Source organism: Astatotilapia calliptera, chromosome 7 (assembly GCF_964374335.1).
Source record: "Astatotilapia calliptera chromosome 7, fAstCal68.1, whole genome shotgun sequence".
Taxonomy (NCBI): domain Eukaryota; kingdom Metazoa; phylum Chordata; class Actinopteri; order Cichliformes; family Cichlidae; genus Astatotilapia; species Astatotilapia calliptera.
In genome coordinates, this window is record NC_137428.1 from 20,019,466 (window position 1) to 20,038,245 (window position 18,780).

Here is an 18,780-nt window from a genome sequence, read left to right on the forward strand (position 1 = left end):
CTGTGAGTGCTTTACTTTCTTGCCAGGATTTCACTATGGTCATGGCATAAGCACATCTTAATTTTATGCTGAAGTTAATGGCAGAGGAGGTTTGGAACGGTGCAGTTACAGAGTCAGCAGAGCGTTGGCAATTTTGATCTGTTAGGAAAAGGTGTCAGCATTGGTTTTTTTATCCTTTAGCCTTCATTTATCCGATAGTGTTGGAGGAAGGATGCTGTGCATTCCTCTGCGTGAATAGGAAAGTATTAACACAACAGGAGAGAAGGTAAAACATAACAGCCAAAATGTAAGGCCGTCCTTGCAAAACATTGTTTTCTACTTCATCACATGCATGACAAATTAGTCTTGTACACCGTCTGAGTTCAGAAGCATTACGACTACATGATCAGTTGTAAACCTGTGATCAGTATGTCATAGCACTGAGCGTATTACTGATGATAATGGTGGAAGGTAGGCCACAAATATGCTCTCAAATGTGCTATTTGGGAGTCAATCAACAGAACTTCTTACTCCATGATAATAATCAGTAATATGATCACATGATTGTCATAATCTATCAGGAAATAAGTGGCCTTTTGCATGTCTAACAAGGTGATTTTTAATTTTGTGCACGCAAAATGTATCAACAATGAGAATCTTTTGTTATTAACTTCACTAAACAGTTTGAATTTGTTATTTTTCAGTACATTAGGAGCAAGAATTTGGTACAATTATAAGTAGTGCACATGAAGGTCATCGCTGTGAAAAGGGAAAAGTGCCCATAAAACAACAAATGTGACACTGACCACTGAGTGATCACTGTGTGTAAGTTTGATTAAAATCTGGCCAATACTGCAGGAGGAGCTGCATTTCTTGTGAACTGTAGCTGGACAGAGGGACAGGTGGTTGTCTTGGCATTGCATGAACTCATAGCCCCCTTCAGCCAGATCAGATAAAACTGTACACATGTGCACACAAATCGTTTTCTTACTGGGCAGCTCCAGTTTGATGCAGTTGTTGTTATCTCTCCCCACGGGACATTTGTAGACGTCTCCGGTTCTTTTACTCGGCTGTCCTGACAGCGGAGATCCAATCAGAACCCTGAAAAAATAAGGACGAGATGGGAATGGTTACATGGAAAGCCATCCAACATCCACACTACTTGCTTTACAATTGTGATAACAACCGCAATTCAGATGTTATTGCAGCGATTAGAAGCAGTGACTCTGAGATCCACTTCTGAGGTCCACAGCTATTTAGACATGGTTTAATTATACTTGTATAGCAATTGAACGTAAACCATGGTTCACACTGCCTAGTAAAGATGTTATAGTTTATTGTGATTGGCTTGCGAGTTTGTGGCTGCAGTTTTATTATATAATCACTCTGACACAATAACAAAGAAATAGCTGGAAATAAAAAACAACAGTTAATCTCATTTAGCTCTCACCAACACCACATAGTAATGGAAGATAACTCCCAGCTGCTTTTATAGCACTTCAGTGTTACGTTTAATGTGCTGGACAAGTTCAATATGTGTCTTGTGTGGGTTTTATTACACTGTGTCTCTCCATCAGTGCATTGATGCTAAAAAAAAGTTTGGTCATCTGCCTTCCTCTAAACGCTCAAGCTTATTAACATTCCTGACTCTAATGGACCCTGTGTCATTTGAAGCAAGACGCAGAGAGGAACAACAACACACCCGACACACTTTCTGCTGCCAGCTGCCTGTGAGAAACATTGTAATTATTTACAGCATTGAACGAGCACTCTTTTCACTCAGAAATGAAAAAATAAACACTTCATAATTACTTCATTAATGATAAGTTAAGTGTTCTTCCTGCTCGTGTCACTGCAAAAAAAGAGCAGCTTTAACAAGGGAATGATTGACAACCACTTAAATATTTCAACAGCGGTTCAAAGCACTGGTATGCAACTTTGTCCAAATATTCATGCTGCACACAGGATGAATAACTTTCCCGATCCAATGGATTTTCAAAACTGTTCTTAACATGAAAACCAGGCTTGTACAGGCTGTTGTTATTACATAAAGTTAAGTTTTAAAGGCACAGCCGTGTGAATAACTGTATGTAAAATGTGTGCTGGTGTCATCAACTCTAGATGACTCAGAACTTTCTCCAACAGGGTGTATTTGAAGTCAAACCATGGTCTTTTTCCCCCACAGTAACCGAGTCATTTTGGCTGACGTAACCAAAGTAGAAAAGTGAAAATAAGCAGCTGCGAGAGGGAAAATTGAAACGGTGTCCAGATTCCACTGTTTAGCTGAACGGCAATGAAATGGGTCGTTTTCAGATTGAATGAACAAAGATTGATCCTATCATACTATTTGTTTGTTGGGATTTGCATCTACTTCAAAAACAGCTCAACAGCTATGTTTTTGTGACAAGGAAAAAAAAACACCTGTTATTAAAATTCTCATTGGTTTGTTGTCAGTATGATAAAAGGGTAAAAATGGCACTATGGTAACAGGTTGCACAGTAAATGTGAATATGTTAAGATGCTGAATATAGAATTAAACAACTGAAAATGAAGCTGCTAGCTCGGCTTACAACTCTGAATCCTGGTTTATTTGATAATTACTCTTTTTCACTAACTAGTTTTTCCCGAAAGAAAAAGGTCAGGGATGCAAGTGGCAGGAAATGAGCTTCCTCCAAAGCATGTCTGGGATCTGCTTTGGAGATAGAGCAACAAGCTCAAAGAGCTGCTAAACCTCCACAACAAAATGAGAAAGCTGTGGCAGTTTTGACATCTAATTAGGCTGGCACCTGGAAATCTTGTAGGTGAGATGTTTGGGACGTGTCCCATCAGGAGGAGACTGCTGGAAAACACAGAGCAAGCGAGGAAAATTATGTCTCTCAGCTGGGAGCGCCCCCAGATAAGCTGGAGGACATCGCTAGGGAGAGGAATATCCGGGCACCTCTGTTACCTTCTGCCCCCACAAACCATAATTCATCATTGGATGAATAATATATGGATATTTTTCAGCAAAAAATAGGTTACAAGTTCTTAAACCTTAAAACTCTTTAAATGTTGAATTTCTACAATAATAACAAATCATTTTCACATGATTTAAAAAATGAAAACATTGCACTTTTCTGAAACCTTTCCCAGCAATGTTGTGGAGAGCAGACAAATCTTGGGGTTAGCCAAGGTTACAAGAGGCTCCAGCGAAAAGCTGAACCGCCTGTGCCACATGTAACAGCTTTTCTCTCCCCACCCTCGCTGACGGTTAAGGCATCTGTAACTAATCAGTCACCTCCCACTTACAGCAACCTGCGTGTTACATCACCATGTGATTGCTATATTTTCTCATTAAAATATTTTCCCAAGCGTAACACTGAGAGCTACAGGTCGTCTCTAATTTTTCCCCACTAAACCTCTGTAAATCATTCAGCCTCGGTCATGTCCTCCCTCCGCTCGCAGCGTGCTTTGCCCTCATCACTAGTGTGAAACAGAACAAAATCAAGCTTTTTGGATGATATGTAGCACACATGTTTGACTGCACTGAGGAGTTTCAGTTGCAAATGGCTCCACTGATTAGCAGTAAGTGAATTACTACAAGTGATCTCATATGATCTCGATAAGTTAACTAGTACAAAGCGCCATCAGGTATAGCCATGCAGGAAAGGATCAGCGATTATAGTGCAACAGGTCTGACTTTAGAGTAACTAAAGGAGTTTGCAGAAAGCAGAAGAGATAAAAGATTTTAAAAACATGTTTCCATGTTTATTTTAGCAAGAAGCCACGGATGCTTGGTTTCATTGTATTAACAGGCTGGGTATGTGAATACTCTGGCGGGCAGTTTAAGGTTAACAGCTAGTAGTAAAAACAAGGACCTTCATTACAGCCGCAGCTGGTGTGCTCGCCCCAGCTTAATTTTACAAGCGAATCAGTGTTTTTTTCCTTTTTTTATTATTTTCTGGAGTAGAACTTAACCGAATGAACACTTGTCTTGATACGTGTGCACATTTTTGGCCAGAATTCTCTTAAACAAAAATATTTATTGGGAAAAAAAGACACATTTAAAAAATGTATTATACCTCTATTACTTGTCTGTTATATAACATTAGGGATGCTCGTGGCAATTCATTTCTTAATCAGCTAAACAGGTCAGTTAAGAAATAGTCAAATATTAAGTTAAATTTGAAAACGGTTTAAAAAAAAATATCCCCATTCCAAAAGGTCACATGACAATCTCATTGGCTCACGGAGTTGTGATGTCACTACACTTTGATCCTTTGAAGTTTGACCTTAAATAGGGGTGAGAAACAGCAATTTGTAGTTCGTGTCTTCGCAGCATTTGTGTTTGCAGCTTTCACACGTTCACCACAGAAACTTTTGGAAACCTTTTCAGAGTTGTCGTGTACAACTTTCAACATGTATCCTACAAGACACCAACCAAGGCAAAAAGATTACGCCGCTTCTCCTTCCTGTCGTGGCCGGCCAAATGACCTCTTAGCCGTCCAAAGGGCATTACATGACAGTAGGAAGGAAAACTACCACCTCCAGAATAAAATTCAACAGATTGAAGACGAGAAACTTCAACTGGAGGAGAAGTGTAGACAGATGGAAGCGCAAAATAAGACCCTTGAAGAAAGACAACAACGCCAGCCCGACATAACAATTATTAATGAGGGCTGGGGAATCAAGTTTGGACAAGCCCGAGACCAGATTGTCTTCCTAATTAAGGAAAACAAGCAAAAGAGCGTGGAACTAAAGGAGATGTCCAACCAGCTTAAAGACAGCAAAGCTACTGTTGAGAAGACAGAATGGGATCTCCAATATATGGACCAAAGGAATCGGCTGCTCCAAAAAAACTTCGATGAAGCTGTGAAAAAAAATAAAGAAATCCTCCAACAGAAGGAAGAACAGGAGAAAAAGCAAAGAGACATGGAGCACAAACTCAAAGTCACGGAGGAAAAATACACAATGCTGAAAGTAAAGTTGGATGATACACTGCGCCAAAATAAAGACCTTCTTCAAGAGAAAGAAAGATTGAAAGAAGAGAAGTGTATTGTCGAAGACTTTGAGGGTAAAAACCTAAAACTGCAACAGTTTTGTAGTGAACTGAAGGACAAAACAAGTCAACTAGAAAGGGAAAAAGAAAAACTGGACAAACAATGCTCACACATGCAGAAAAGGATGGATCAAATGGCGAGAAACAACTCCGAGCTCACTAAGGGGATATTGTTGGAATACAACAACTTGAAGCGCAAACACACTGAAATGCAGGCGCAAAAGCAAGAACAAGACAACATACATGACGACCTGCAGCGTACGCTCCAAGATATCCACAGAAGAAATGAGGAGCTACAAGACATGTACAAAGAAGTACAACAGAGAAACGCAGACATGCACAAGGACAAGATAATGCAGGAGGAAACATCCAAAGAGCTCAAGGAAAAGCTTGAAGAAAAACGAGCAACACTGGAAGAGGTGGAGAAAACATGCAAGAAGCTTGAGAAACAAAACGTAGAAACCATCGATGAGTTGAGAACCCTCATCCTGGAAAAAAAAGCTCTTGTAGAAAACTGCATGAAAAAGAAGAACAAACGCTTCCGCTGGCCCTGGACGAGAGACTCTACTGCTTCCTCACCTGGTGTAGCCTCGTCTTGCTCCACCTCTGTTCACCTCCCCAACCAGTCCCGGCAGTTGACTGCCCCCTCCTGAGCCTGGTTCTGCCGGAGGTTTCTGCCCGTTTAAAGGCAGTTTTTCCTCCCCACTGTCGCCTAGTGCGTGCTCAGAGGGGATTGTTGGGGTTTTCTCTCCTCTACCTTGTTTCATTATTTACTTGTTAACGTTTTGTTCTTACTTCATTTTACCTTGTTTCATTATTTACTTGTTAACGTTTTGTTCTTACTTCATTTTACCTTGTTTCATTATTTACTTGTTAACGTTTTGTTCTTACTTCATTTTACCTTGTTTCATTATTTACTTGTTTAACTTTTTCTTTTTCAACTTATTTATAAAACAATAAACCAATTGAATTTATCCTTTGAGTAGTTTTCATCTAATCTTTTCATCTATAACTTTTTCAAACATTCATATCTGTCGTTTATCTTCTTCTTGAAACCTCATAAATGGTGAAGGAAAAATCCTGGAACGTGGTTCCAGGAAAAAGATAATTTAAAAAGGATAATTTAAATATGATTAATCTGTTTGGAAATCTGCAGGTAAACTGTCTGTCTGAGAAATTGATCAAATTAGAAGAGAGGTCAGCTGGATATTTAGATGTCACTCCTCTTATGCAAATTAATCAAATTCCTAAAGTGTAGTATTGCTGATTTTGAATAAGACCTTGAAGGACAGAAGACACATTTTCCTGGTAAAATGATGGCTGTAAAATTGGTGAAAGGGAGCCGACCAACTGGTCTGCTTCTCCCACCCAGTTTGTCATGGTCCATGGGTCTTTGATCCAAGGTTTTGAGTCTTTGAGTTGAGGATTCATTCTAGTTTTGAATTTTAGGTTCTTTGGATTAGGTTTCTGTCGTGTTAATGTTTTGTTTTCTATTCACAAGGTTGTTTTTAATACATCTTGTTAATTTTCTGATGCTTTGTATAAGTTCTTTATGGTTTACTTTCTAGCCTTGTTTGTGCCTTCAGTTTCTGTTCACTTTAGTGATGTATTTAGTGAGTCTCCCTTTGTGTTTCTGTTCTGGCCCTCCTTCTGTCTCGTCTGTTTGTCTTTATCTTTCAATGTTTCTTCATCTCTGTCTCAATGTCTCACGTTCAGTCTGTCTTCTTGTCTCTTTTCTTTACTTACTTCCTGTCTTTAATTTGAAACATTCAGTTTCCCTTCATGTCTTGCGCAGCTTTTCTTCCTGTCCTGGGCCCTCACTGGTTCCCTGATTGTCTTCATTTCCTCTATCCTCATTACCTCTTGTGTATGTACTTTCTCAGTCCTTCTTTGTCATTTGTCGTGTTGTCCATGACCATATCTGTGTGCCATGTAGCTCTGATTTCCATGTGCTGTCTGAATAAGTAATCCTAGTGTTTCTTGGATACTTGTATTCCCTGGCTGTTCTGAGAACTTTGCTATTTTAATTTAATTAGCATTAAATACACACCGTATGTTCGACTTTTGTCTTCTGAGTATTGCATTTAGATATGCAACCTCTTAGACACAGTGATCCATAAGACTGTTGGTTAATTAGTCCAACACTCTAATAAGGGAATTTGTGATAAACCAAAACGGTATGAAAACAGTCATCTCACCACCAAAGCTATCAATTTGATGTGGGAAAATTCTCTTTACGACAAAAGACGTGGGACAAGATATGGCAACTAGATAAGCAGGAATGGATGCAATTTACTGAATGTATTCATACAATGACACTAAGTGTGGTGTGAAGTTACTGCATGAGATGAGCTTTTTCTTTCTGTTTATTTAACCTTATGCTGCTGCAGACCTGTACCACATGTAAAGTGTTGCAAAAATGTTCCAGATAAGACGCCTCGTGTGACTTTTAGGTAAAATATTAACACATGAAGTCATCTTTATTTTTACAACAAGGTTCGCGCTGGAACGGTCTTGTCTTTCAGCGAGCATCTGTGTGTAACCCACATAAAATGAGGGTACCACTTTAATGAGTGATAAATATGAGGAGAGATGGACAGCCTGCCCAACCAATCGAAATGCACAGGTCCCAGTATGCTTTGACCAATGGGAAAGCAGCCTGCCGCTGTATGTCTCACCCACCTACACTGTGTTCGGTGCTATGTGTGGAGGTAGTTGCGTGCTAGCAGGAGAAAAGAGAGACTGAGGTTTTTGAGTTAGAAAGAGTATTAGATAAAAGTTTGTAACCAACTGTGCTGCACATAAGTTTGCTGGTTATCAGCTACCTTTCATGTTAAAAGTAGCCAAAGTGAGTAAACAGGCGAATGCTGCAGTTTTCTGGCGACTTTATACAGTACCGCGTGGAGCTAAACTGTTAGCCTTTGTTAGCTCTGGTTGTTATCAACTGCCTGAAAGTTCATCTCAATCTGCTTCCAGAAGTAAGGTAACACTTGAAGCGCGACAAATGTTTATTTTCTTTCACGTCGTATTACTGTCATTAAAGAGAAAAAAAAACATGTCCTGTTACGTTATTTAGAGCCCCGCATTTTCTGACCGAGAGACACCATACCATTGTCTTCGGCGTGTGTGTGTGCTTTTTTTGTGTGTGTGTGCTGAATTGTTCCTGAGGTGGATCCTCAGGAACAATTCCCAGCCTTCCCACCTGGACTTAAAGCAGGGGTGGGCAATTCCAGGCCTCGAGGGCCGGTGTCCTGCGGGTTTTAGATCTCACCTCGGATCAACACACCTGAATCACATGATTAGTTCGTTACCAGGCCTCTGGAGAACTTCAGGACATGTTGAGGAGCTAATTTAGCCATTTAAATCAGCTGTGTTGGTTCAAGGACACATCTAAAACCTGCAGGGACACCGGCCCTCGAGGCCTGGAGTTGCCCACCCCTGACTTAGAGAGACTGAGATTCGCTTCTTTTCCACTTGATGATCTGCTGCACCTTGCAGTGTGTATCACTCACACTTTAACACAGCTGGTTATTCATAAGACCACTGACTGACATTCTCTCACCCCTATTTTCTTTCACACCCTGGGAAAAAAAATAGGAGTGGACATTTCTTATTTGGGACTTTAAATAATAAGCTGTTGTGTAGAACATTTTCCACATGTGAAAAGAGTGTGAGATTTTCATTTGAATGTACATTGGATTTGTGTAATCTGTTTGTATAAAAGTTAAGGAGTCAGGTTACTAGGGTGCACCCGAGCATTGAAAACCAAAAGGGACACTTGGCCAAGTCATTGTCTTAGTATGTGTTTTACTTTTCTTTCATTTTTTGTAAGTTTCTTTTCTACAATTGTAAAGTGCCTTTAACCTGTGCTTGTCAACCTTATGGTTTATTTCACTAAAGTCGGTTGGTTCTTTTGAGTTACATTCTTGTCTCAGTGTCTCATTTAAACACACCTCTGTGCTCCTATAGTCGAACCTATTGGCCCATTTATATATTCTTTTCAGCAATTCCCCTTACTGTGTTACATGTGAGATGCAGGGATCACATACATCCGGCCTCCTGATGACTTTAGCCCCTAAAAAACGCGCTGCTGATGACACTCACCATTTTCCCTCGCTGTTCTCAAACTGCTGGACAGTGTAGCCGAACATGTCTTCCAGCGGTCCAGAGAAGGACAAACTGTTCTTCTGGTCCACGTTGAAGGAGAACACGCAGGTCAGCAGCACTGCAAAGATAAAAGTACAGTAAAGGTTACGCATGATAAGACTCGAGAGTGGCGCCGCTTTACTTCCTGTTTGAGTCTGCTGTGCTGCTGTTCAGAGTGGATTTACATAAACTGATGGGCAAATACTGAAACAAAAGATGTGCGTATGCAGTTATTTCTAAGTGCAGAAGCCATAAACACTCAGTAAATATTTCTGAAACCCTCAAGATGCCTCTTCGAAATGGAAAAAAAAAGAGATCTACTAAAATACTTTGTAAATGTAATAAATAAAAGTTAGCATTTAGGTATTTTAGTTACAGCAAATATAAATAATTATATTTATGTCAATATTATTTACGGGTGCATGAAAATGATGTACCCAGATGAGGGCCGAACTTTGTGAACCACAGACACGCACACAGACACACACAGTCATTCTGGAAGAGGAATTTCGAACATCAATGTGAGCCATTTTGGTCAGGGTTCAATCTGACCTCCAGGACAATGGCTTCTTCTCTGCACTCTGCCCAGTCTGGGTCTGTCTGTCACTGAGATGAGTATATCACAGAGCCTCTATATAAATCCATCCATGTCTCATTGTGCCTGCACCACAATGACACTCTTTATATCTACTGTGCCAGGAAATTCCTTCAATATAATTTATTCAATTCCCGGACCTTTGAGGGAGTGTAGAGGAGTAGAAGAACAGTGGGATTAAAAACAGAATGTGCAAAGGCAGACCGCATACATAGACACCCAAGGATAAAGCAGCTATTTATCCTTTGATGGTAATGCTTTGTAGCTAATGTGTCTGAGAACTACATTAAAAGGTCTAGACTGAAGTAATTTTACATCTTTTAGCAACACCCAAGAATTGATTATGTTTGTTGGTTTATCCACCAGATATTTCAGTGTGGTCCACACAGCAACATCCCAGACAGATTGCTTTGATATTTAGAAGAGACATTCACGAGCTCCAGAAAATGAATGAATGTTCTTACTCAGTCAAAACATCCCTGAATCTACACAATTTATTCTTCTGATTAAAAGCATAAAATGATTACAGTAGCATCTAAAAGAGAGCCCTGTGAAAGTACACCCCGTGATTTAGCAGCTTATATGATTTTATCAGGACCTTTCCGTGGTTGTGGATGAATTTTGACTCTTCTTTACAGCGCTGCTTCAGTTTAGTGACGTTTGCAGGCATTCGTTTATGCACAACTATCTTAAGGTCCCGCCACGGCATTTCAGTCAGGTTGAAGTCTGGACTTAGACTGAACCACTGCAACATCTTCACTCTTTTCTTTTTCAGTCATTCTGCTGTAAGTCTTCTGCTGTGGATGTTATCATTTTCCCGTGGCATGACCCAGTTTTGGTCAAGCATTATCTGTCGGACAGATGTCCTCATTGTTGACTCTAGAATACTTTGCTGTTCAGAGAAGATCATGGTTGACTCAAAGACTGCAAGGTTTCCGTCCTATGGCCACAAAACAAGCACAAATCATCACCCCTCCACCACCGTGCCTCACAGTCGGTTTGTGCTGCTATGCTGAGTTTGGTTTTTGCATTGTGCATTATGGACAAAAATCTTCACTTTGGTCTTGTCTGTCCAAAGGATATTGTTCCAGAGGTCTTATTCTTTGTTCAGATGTAACTCTACTGCCATGTTCTTTTTAGAGAGACAGAAGCTAAAGTTTTTCACACATATAGGTTTGGCCTTTTTCCCCCTTAAAAATAACCACCTTCATTTAGAAACTACATTTTGTGTTTACTTGTGTTATCTTTGTCTAATATTTAAATTTATTTGATGATCTGACAAAAATGGGAAATCAGGAAGGGAGCAAACACTTTTTCACACCAGTGTAAAGACAATTTGGAATATCTGATATATACAAAATAATTCTGCATACAGTTGGGTCAAAATAACTACAGAGCCCACTTCAAGAGACCATTTAATTCGACTGTAAAGAGTTTTTATATACTGCACTAGGAAGCTGACTTATTTTGGGAGCCAGCGTCTAGTGGTCACTCAAGGAACTTTTGTTTTTCTTCAGCACTGGCTTAATATTTCAGCCGAGGTTGTCTCTTGGCTCCATACATTCAAATGTGCTTACTGGCTTACTAAAATCACAAACTGCTGAAAATGTGGAGTGGTCTCCTGTGCATATTAACAACACAAGAAAGCCACAGAGAGCAATACATGCAGGGATTAGCATATGTAAGCATCCCTCTCTGTAAACAGAGCAGTTGTAAAACTGCTAGTCACGTTTAAATGTCGATCATTTAGATTTCATATAAGATTTCACTTTTTAAATTTCCAGAGACCACGAAGGAGGCCTGCTGAGTCATATACAGGAACCCCAGATGAGAAGTATTATCCCCTCTGTTTCTCCCTCAGTCATTTCTGCACTTCCTCTGTGACCCCCTTTCCATCTCTCAGAGAAGCTCAATTTCCTTTTCCTATTAACCTGATTATACACATCTCCACAAATCCAAAGGTACACACGCACACACGGACACACAGCTAATTTAGCTGATTTAAGATGGCTTCAGGCCAACCAGGCCTTTTCATTCATCACAGACTGAGCTCAAGTACAGTTCAGAGTCAAACCGGCCTGAGTTGTAAATCACTTAGGAACATCATTTGTCCACTGGCAGGCACATACTTTGTGTATACCAATCTCATTTCACTGTATTGGGTGTCTCCTGGCTCTACTCTCTTCAAATCAGAACCAGTGAAGTTATATAACTGTCTATTTTTGTGAGATGGGCTAACATCTGCCCTGGAAAACCAATAAGCAGTCTTGTCCCTCTGTGGATGAAAATGGCCACATGAGTGTCTGAGGTACTGGCATATATACCCATATGGAAAAGAAATAGTAAAAACATATATGATTTACTCATGAAAGTGGCCACTTTCTCATTACTTTCATATTTTTTTTAGTAAGTATACAAAACATACAAGTTTCATTGTATAATTTTTCAAGGGATCTTATATGTGTTTTCACTCTTGTATGCTTTTCATACAAGTTTCATACAAGACAGATAAAAACTTTATAAGATTTATATATATATCTTTTCCATATGGGTATATTTGTCCATCACTGCTGGAAGGTTCATTATGTACTCAGTCACACATGAGTGTGTATAGCACATCAGTTCATCCTGACTGAAATATCGCAACAACTCCTCAATGGACTCCCATGAAATTTTGTGCAGACACTCATGGTCCCCAGGGGAAATAAAATACTTGCTAAGGTCAAGCTGTGACTTTTCTTTAAGAATGAAACTGATCATTGTGGTTTAAGTGAAATGTGTCAAAAATTACTCATTTAGACCCCCTTCAGGACGAAATGTTCTGACTGCAAAAAAGGACAGAATTAAGCAAGATGTAGGTTTGAGTTGTAAAAGTAAAGCCAATGCAGAAGTGCACTGACTCTTCTTTCCTTTTCATGGGATTATGGGTGACTCAGGTTGCAAACTGACTTCTGGATGTAGGTCTATAAGTCTATGGGAAAATGGCCCTTGGCTTCCTTGCTTTTTGACCTCAGTAAACACTTTCTTGATTACTTTATGACACCAGTTGCTATTTTCAAGTCATACTGAATAAAACATGAAGTTCATTTTGTAAGTTATGGTCATTATCCAGAAAAGGGAATTATCGAGGGTTGAATGACTTGTCAGTCGCTAGCCAATAAGCAAGCAGTGTCACTGTCAAACTCAACTTTACCTCATTAGATATGGTTTCAAAAAACGTTGAAATGCCAGAAACAGTAAGCTTAACAAACTTTGCTTGAGCCTTTCTCCAACAGTAACTGACATATATATACAGTATATACAACTAGCAGAACATCTTTACAGCGTAGATGGTAGGAAACACAGGCTTAGCTTCCTGGTACATTTAAAGGGAAAGAAAAATAAAGCCACTACAGATGTGTCTTTAACCTGTATTCTTTTCTGAAGGCCACCATATGGTGACAGCAAAAAGCAAAACCATCTTTTAAATAGTTTATAGGTTGGCTTAAAAAATGGTAACAAGCTAATTTCTCCTTGGCATTTTTGTACAACTTACCAGTTTCAAGGCAGTAACATTTAAAGTGGCCACTTGTGATGGATGCTTGCTTTTACATCTTGCTGAACATTCAACCCCTTTAAAAGAGCAGTCAGTTGGGCATTACTTTCTGGCAAGTACATTCATTTTAAGCCTATTTGTCAATGGCTAAATTTAGCATCCCATTAAGTATCACAAGAGAACAATGGAAGCACCTTGCTAATTAAGCTAGCTAGCCAACTAGCTACTTTTGGTCTTCCATCCAACCTTTCGTCCATTTTCTGTCATTTAACATGGTCCAGGCCTAATGTACAAACAAATATATGATGTGATAGTGGTTACAAACATCTTTTACTGTTTATAGATAAATAGTACTGAGCTTAAAGCAGCACGCTGTCCTTCCATAAACAAAACTGACAGTGCGTTTTAACTTTAAGACAATTTCCCTTTGTTTTGTGTTCATAATCATTCTGACTGTTGGGCTCTCCACACTACAAAAACAGCAGAGGCCCACAGCGTCAATGAACAAGTCTAAAAAAGCCAAAAAATCTGCATGTCATTTATCAAAATGGAAAACATGCTGACCAGAAATGTCTAATCTAAGTTGGTTTGAATACTGCAAAAGTGATATTACAATGGGTCTGTTTTCAGTCAAGGACCACGTGGTCCTGATTGATCCCGGCAGTCTGTCAGCCACAAGATAAAACCCCACTGCTCTCTCTGCCACAGTTATCAAAACCAAAGGAAAACCAAAAGACTTTGCTGCTGATACAGCGAGTGCAGAAAGCAGCACCCGCTGACCTGTGAGACATCACTCAACTTAGCACCTGTAGGCTTCAAAGCTTGGCTCAGCTATGGTTAAAAATCTGCATCCCATTGGCACCTGCTCATCTGTAACATATCTAACCATCTATAAAGAGCTTTAAAGCTTAATGCAAATCACCAGCTCTGGGAAACAAAATCATGAAGTGGGCCTGACATTTGACCTTAATTAGATGCAGTGAGAAATCAGTTGTTAAATTGATCCAAGACAGACAGTCAAAACAAATCTTCTAAAAAGAAAGCAAGCAAACATCTGCAGAAACTAGAAAAAAGTTCATGTCGTGCTGAACTGAAGACTGAACTGGTGCATTTATCATTTATGGCGTTGACCCTTCAAAGGAATAATGTCAAAAGGGGCTTTGGGTGGGACTCAGACCTTTTCTAAAACCACATGCTGGCATTTAACAAGAGACAACACTGGCAAGAGAAAAGCTTCAAATAATTCTGGCATGTCTGTGGGCAGCCTAGAGCCATGAAGAAGTTATAAAACTGAAATATTTCCAGATTTCCTCCTTTGTTCTTTTATCTTTGTCCATTTTTCTTCTTTACTGCACATTTTTCCCATTTTTCCCCCATCCATTTTTTCTCTGAATTCATCTTCTTTGCCACTCCAGCAGTAACCACGCTACCCTCTCTAATCGCTCTAGGAATGGTTATCACGAGCTGAACTTCTGACAGCTTTTAGCTCCGCTTACTTTGACAAAAATCTTTTCATTTGGCTGCCTGCTCAGTCTCTGCTTTAGTCTTGGCAAATGTGCGGCATGTGGGCTTGCAGTGGACATAAAGGTTATAGATGTAGGCGTGTTTGTGGCTTTACAAGCAGAAGAGAACACAAGTGGCCGCTTTTTTTTTTTTAGGTTTAGTGATTGCATCTGTAGGCAGGGGCGGATTGGATAAATAACACAAGCTAAAAGAGACACACGAATCCGCTGCAGATATGTCAGCAGCTGTGGAAGGATAAAGGGAAGAGGTAGCGTGAGCAGTGCGTAAACAGAGCAACAGCAACTCAGGTGCCCTCTGTGTTTATACAGGCTGGCCTTCAGGAAGCATACTGGACATGCTCAGTTACCTGAATTAAAAATATAGTTAAAAACACAAAATCCACACCACTGACAGATATATTAAGCAGGAGATAAAGTTCACAGCAAGTGATTCACTGGCTGCAGACGATTGGTCACTAGTGGACATTCCAGGTTCCGGTTCCAGTAAATTCAACCCAAGAAATGAAGAACAGATACTACAGATGTGATGAAAGCCTACAATTTGTTACCAAGGTTTATGCCAAAAAAAGTAAAAATGTGACAACACCTTTGGAGATGTTTGCTTATTAAGCTTAACAAACAAGTGCACCAACAATCATGCGTTTAGACAGAAGACGGCTGATCATGGACAAATTATAAGCAGACAACCAAACCATTTAGGAAGCTTATCCAGAGAGACATTGAGTTTGGAGGGGTTAGCACTCACTAGCTGGGATAGGCTCCAGACTCACCGTTACCCTGAACTGCATAAGCAAAAGAAGATGGCTCAAATTTATCTAATCTATGCAACTCTATGAGGTACCTTGAGCTGCATGTAGATTACACTGTGAGAAAGTTTCTGCCATTAACTTTGTATTAACAAACTGCCAAAATGTACATATCTTTAGGTATTGCTGTTATTGTTCACAGACTGGGTCAGGATCATTGAAGCAATGTTTAAAGGTGCAGTGTGTAAAATCTCACCACTAGATGTCAGTAGATTGAAGAATCTAACTACAGTGGCCACTGTAGGACAAACAACTTTGGCTGTCATTCATTTTTAGTGAGTGTAGGCTGTCAGTCCCTCAACTGTCCATCACTACTATTTACTATGGAAGAGCTGTAAAACTTTGTGAAAGGAGATCGATACAGGTCAGTGAGTGAGAGAAGCTCACTTCTGTCCAATTACAATGATACCGAGTGCCGCTGTTAGCTGCTGTTAGTCGACGTTAGTGAAACTTCCTTCAAAGTGGATCTAACGTTGTTGGATAGCAATTTAATTTTTATACAATGTGAGAAGGTAACCAAAGGGTTTATCAGAGCATGATTTTTAGAACACTTGAGCCCAACATTGTGTTGCTGGCATAATGTTAGCTTTAGTTGCTGTTTAGTTGGCAACACTGCATGAAATTGGTTCTAAGAATAGTGGACTTTTAAGGTTAACAGTACCTTCACATAGTTATACTTCTTGTCAAATCCTCAAAATTGCAAATATTTAGCAAACTTTGCAAATATACCAGCCACTCACAAATAGCAGACATATTTGGCAGTCCTAATGTGCATAAATAAGGTGTTTCCTTTGACAGGCTAATATGCCAAAGGTAACACAAGATACACAGCTGGAATTTTAGAAATTTGTGAAATATGCTCCAGACGTTTGCGCTGTTACCTAAATTAAATCTGAGGACAAAGTGAAGTCTTTAGCTTTGTTAGTGTTATAATAAAAGTATTGGGCAAACTTCATATCACTAAAAGCACAAAGACAACCCTAGTGGTGGAAGAAGTGGCAGTCCTGACATCAGTGAAGTCACAGAGATTCATCTTCTCTCTACAATATTATGACAATTCAACCAGTATTTGGTGAAATATTCCAGTCTGGATCAAAGTGACAAACCATATGTCATTCCTTGAGTCACTCGTGGCTAAATCCCCTCCCTCGACCCTGGCTGCTATTTAATCTGCTTCCTCTTCTCCCTCAATTCATTCATTCTGCTGTGTTTTGCCCCTCAAAAACATCATCCATTCCTCTACTGTTTCTTCAATCCATTTATCTCTGTCTGCCCCTCCCATTTCCCATCTAAGCATCTCTCTGTTTACACCCCTTAATACACTGACTGAACCTGTCGGCTCAACGGTGTCAGCTTCCACTTTGTGAGACTTCCAGATGTACTCCCAGGAGCTCGTTTTTTTCCACCGGTGCGGAAAACATCCAGGCTTACAAGCTGAGACCCACACAGGACATCATCCCCCCTGACACTTGTCAAAACTTTCATCCCCTCCCCAAATTTCTCTCTCAGTAATGCAGGGGTGGTTGACACTCTTCTAACCATATCCCCTGCCCTCCGACCACATAAGCATACAATGTCTGCAAAATCTGCTGATCACAACAGTTTTCCCATATAGGGAGCATCTGGACGGAGAGTGCTCCTTGGCTACATCAAACTAAAAATACACACACCCATAGGTCAAAGAACAACCTCTCCCCAGAATCAATAAGAGACATGCAAAAACAATCATGCATGTTATGAAGGAAACGGTGAGAGAAAATAATAAACCCCCCTGAGCTTGGGGGTAAACTGCATATCACCCACTGTTACAACATCACAGCAGATTTATTTGGCAAACTCAGTAAAAACAAATGAAACTGAAAAAACTAAAAGGGAGCGTCACTTATGCTAGTAAAGCAGGAACCAATTACCTTAAAAGTGCTTTGGGTTTATGCACTGATTAATTCATAATAATAACTACACATTTTAAATAGCATGCATGGTATTTTAAACAACGTACATATGTAATTATAATACTTCAGTGCTCTTTGTTTGTACTATAATTAGTGTGTTTTAAATAATTAATTGATCCTAAAGTTCCACTTACCCTCAAACCAACACAATGACCTCCATTAGCCACTTATGATGTTTAATTTTTTATCAGTAGTACAGGAATATCAAGTGCCCTTAGCTCTCTCCTTGCTATTTCAGTAGGCTGATGCAGTTCATTTATAGGTGAAAAAAGTATGAATCTATTCAGTGGTAGTTTCAAGCTTGCTGTTTTATCAAGCTAGCTACATTTTCAGAAAACAAGTTCTCTTGGGGAATATGTTTTTATGTTTTTAGAGCAAGTGGCTGAAATTATTAGATCAAGGAGGCAGTTAGCTTAGCTTAGTTATGAAGGGCATTGACACACCAACCAGTTCACTCGCCACTTACTCACGTAGATGAAGAATGAGTCGCTCGCAGACCTTCCAAGCTGTGGTTGGCAAATTAACCCAATGTCATATTTACCACCCTGTCATATGTGAGCTAACATCCTTCCCTCTCACTGGAAGTCCCTTCAATTGCTCATCTCAAAGTCGAGAATAGTTTAACCTTGGACCAAACCACTTTGCTTCACCAGCAGTAACTGTGCAACTAATTTCTTTAAGTTGATTAATTTCATTGAGACTGTTTGCAATTTTGGTGTTAATCGCTCCCCTATATAAAGCCCAACAGATTTAGGATTTTTAAGACCAATACAGATATTTGGCAATTTAAAAATCTGATATTCTGATACATTGGCTGATACTGTTTTCACTTTTGACATAGGCTACCACACAGCTGTCAGGTGGCTCAGCCTGGGCAAAGTGTTACAAAGAGTAAAGGACCTGAGAACAGAAATTTGAGAATTTTGAGGAGAGCTCTCAGATGCAGAACAGAAGGCAGGTCTTGTATTTGCTGGGGATGTAACTGCACTAATGAATGAACTAAACTGCAAGGCAAGGGCCTATTTGCTACATGATGAAGGCTTTTATGAGAAATTTGGAGCTTTTCAAGCCAACATTATTATTCACATGCCAACAGTTAACTTGATGGTCCTCTTTGGATCCATCTTCACATGAACAATGATGATGAAGATTACAAATCCAGATACAAATACTCTCAAAGACGATCACATCACATTTCTACTCTCC

At 39.7% G+C, this 18,780-nt stretch overlaps 1 protein-coding gene across 1 annotated transcript in view; it reads right to left on the reverse strand.

The window, feature by feature from the left end:
* The window catches only part of itga1 (integrin, alpha 1), a 60,279-nt gene that overhangs the window by 24,859 nt on the left and 16,640 nt on the right, over nucleotides 1-18,780 (reverse strand). Inside the window, exons 2-3 of the mRNA XM_026173499.2 lie at nucleotides 9,122-9,242; nucleotides 971-1,080 (exon numbers count right to left, since the gene is read on the reverse strand). Of these exons, the coding sequence (XP_026029284.2) occupies nucleotides 971-1,080; nucleotides 9,122-9,242 (231 nt within the window). The remainder of the gene's footprint in view (nucleotides 1-970; nucleotides 1,081-9,121; nucleotides 9,243-18,780) is intronic.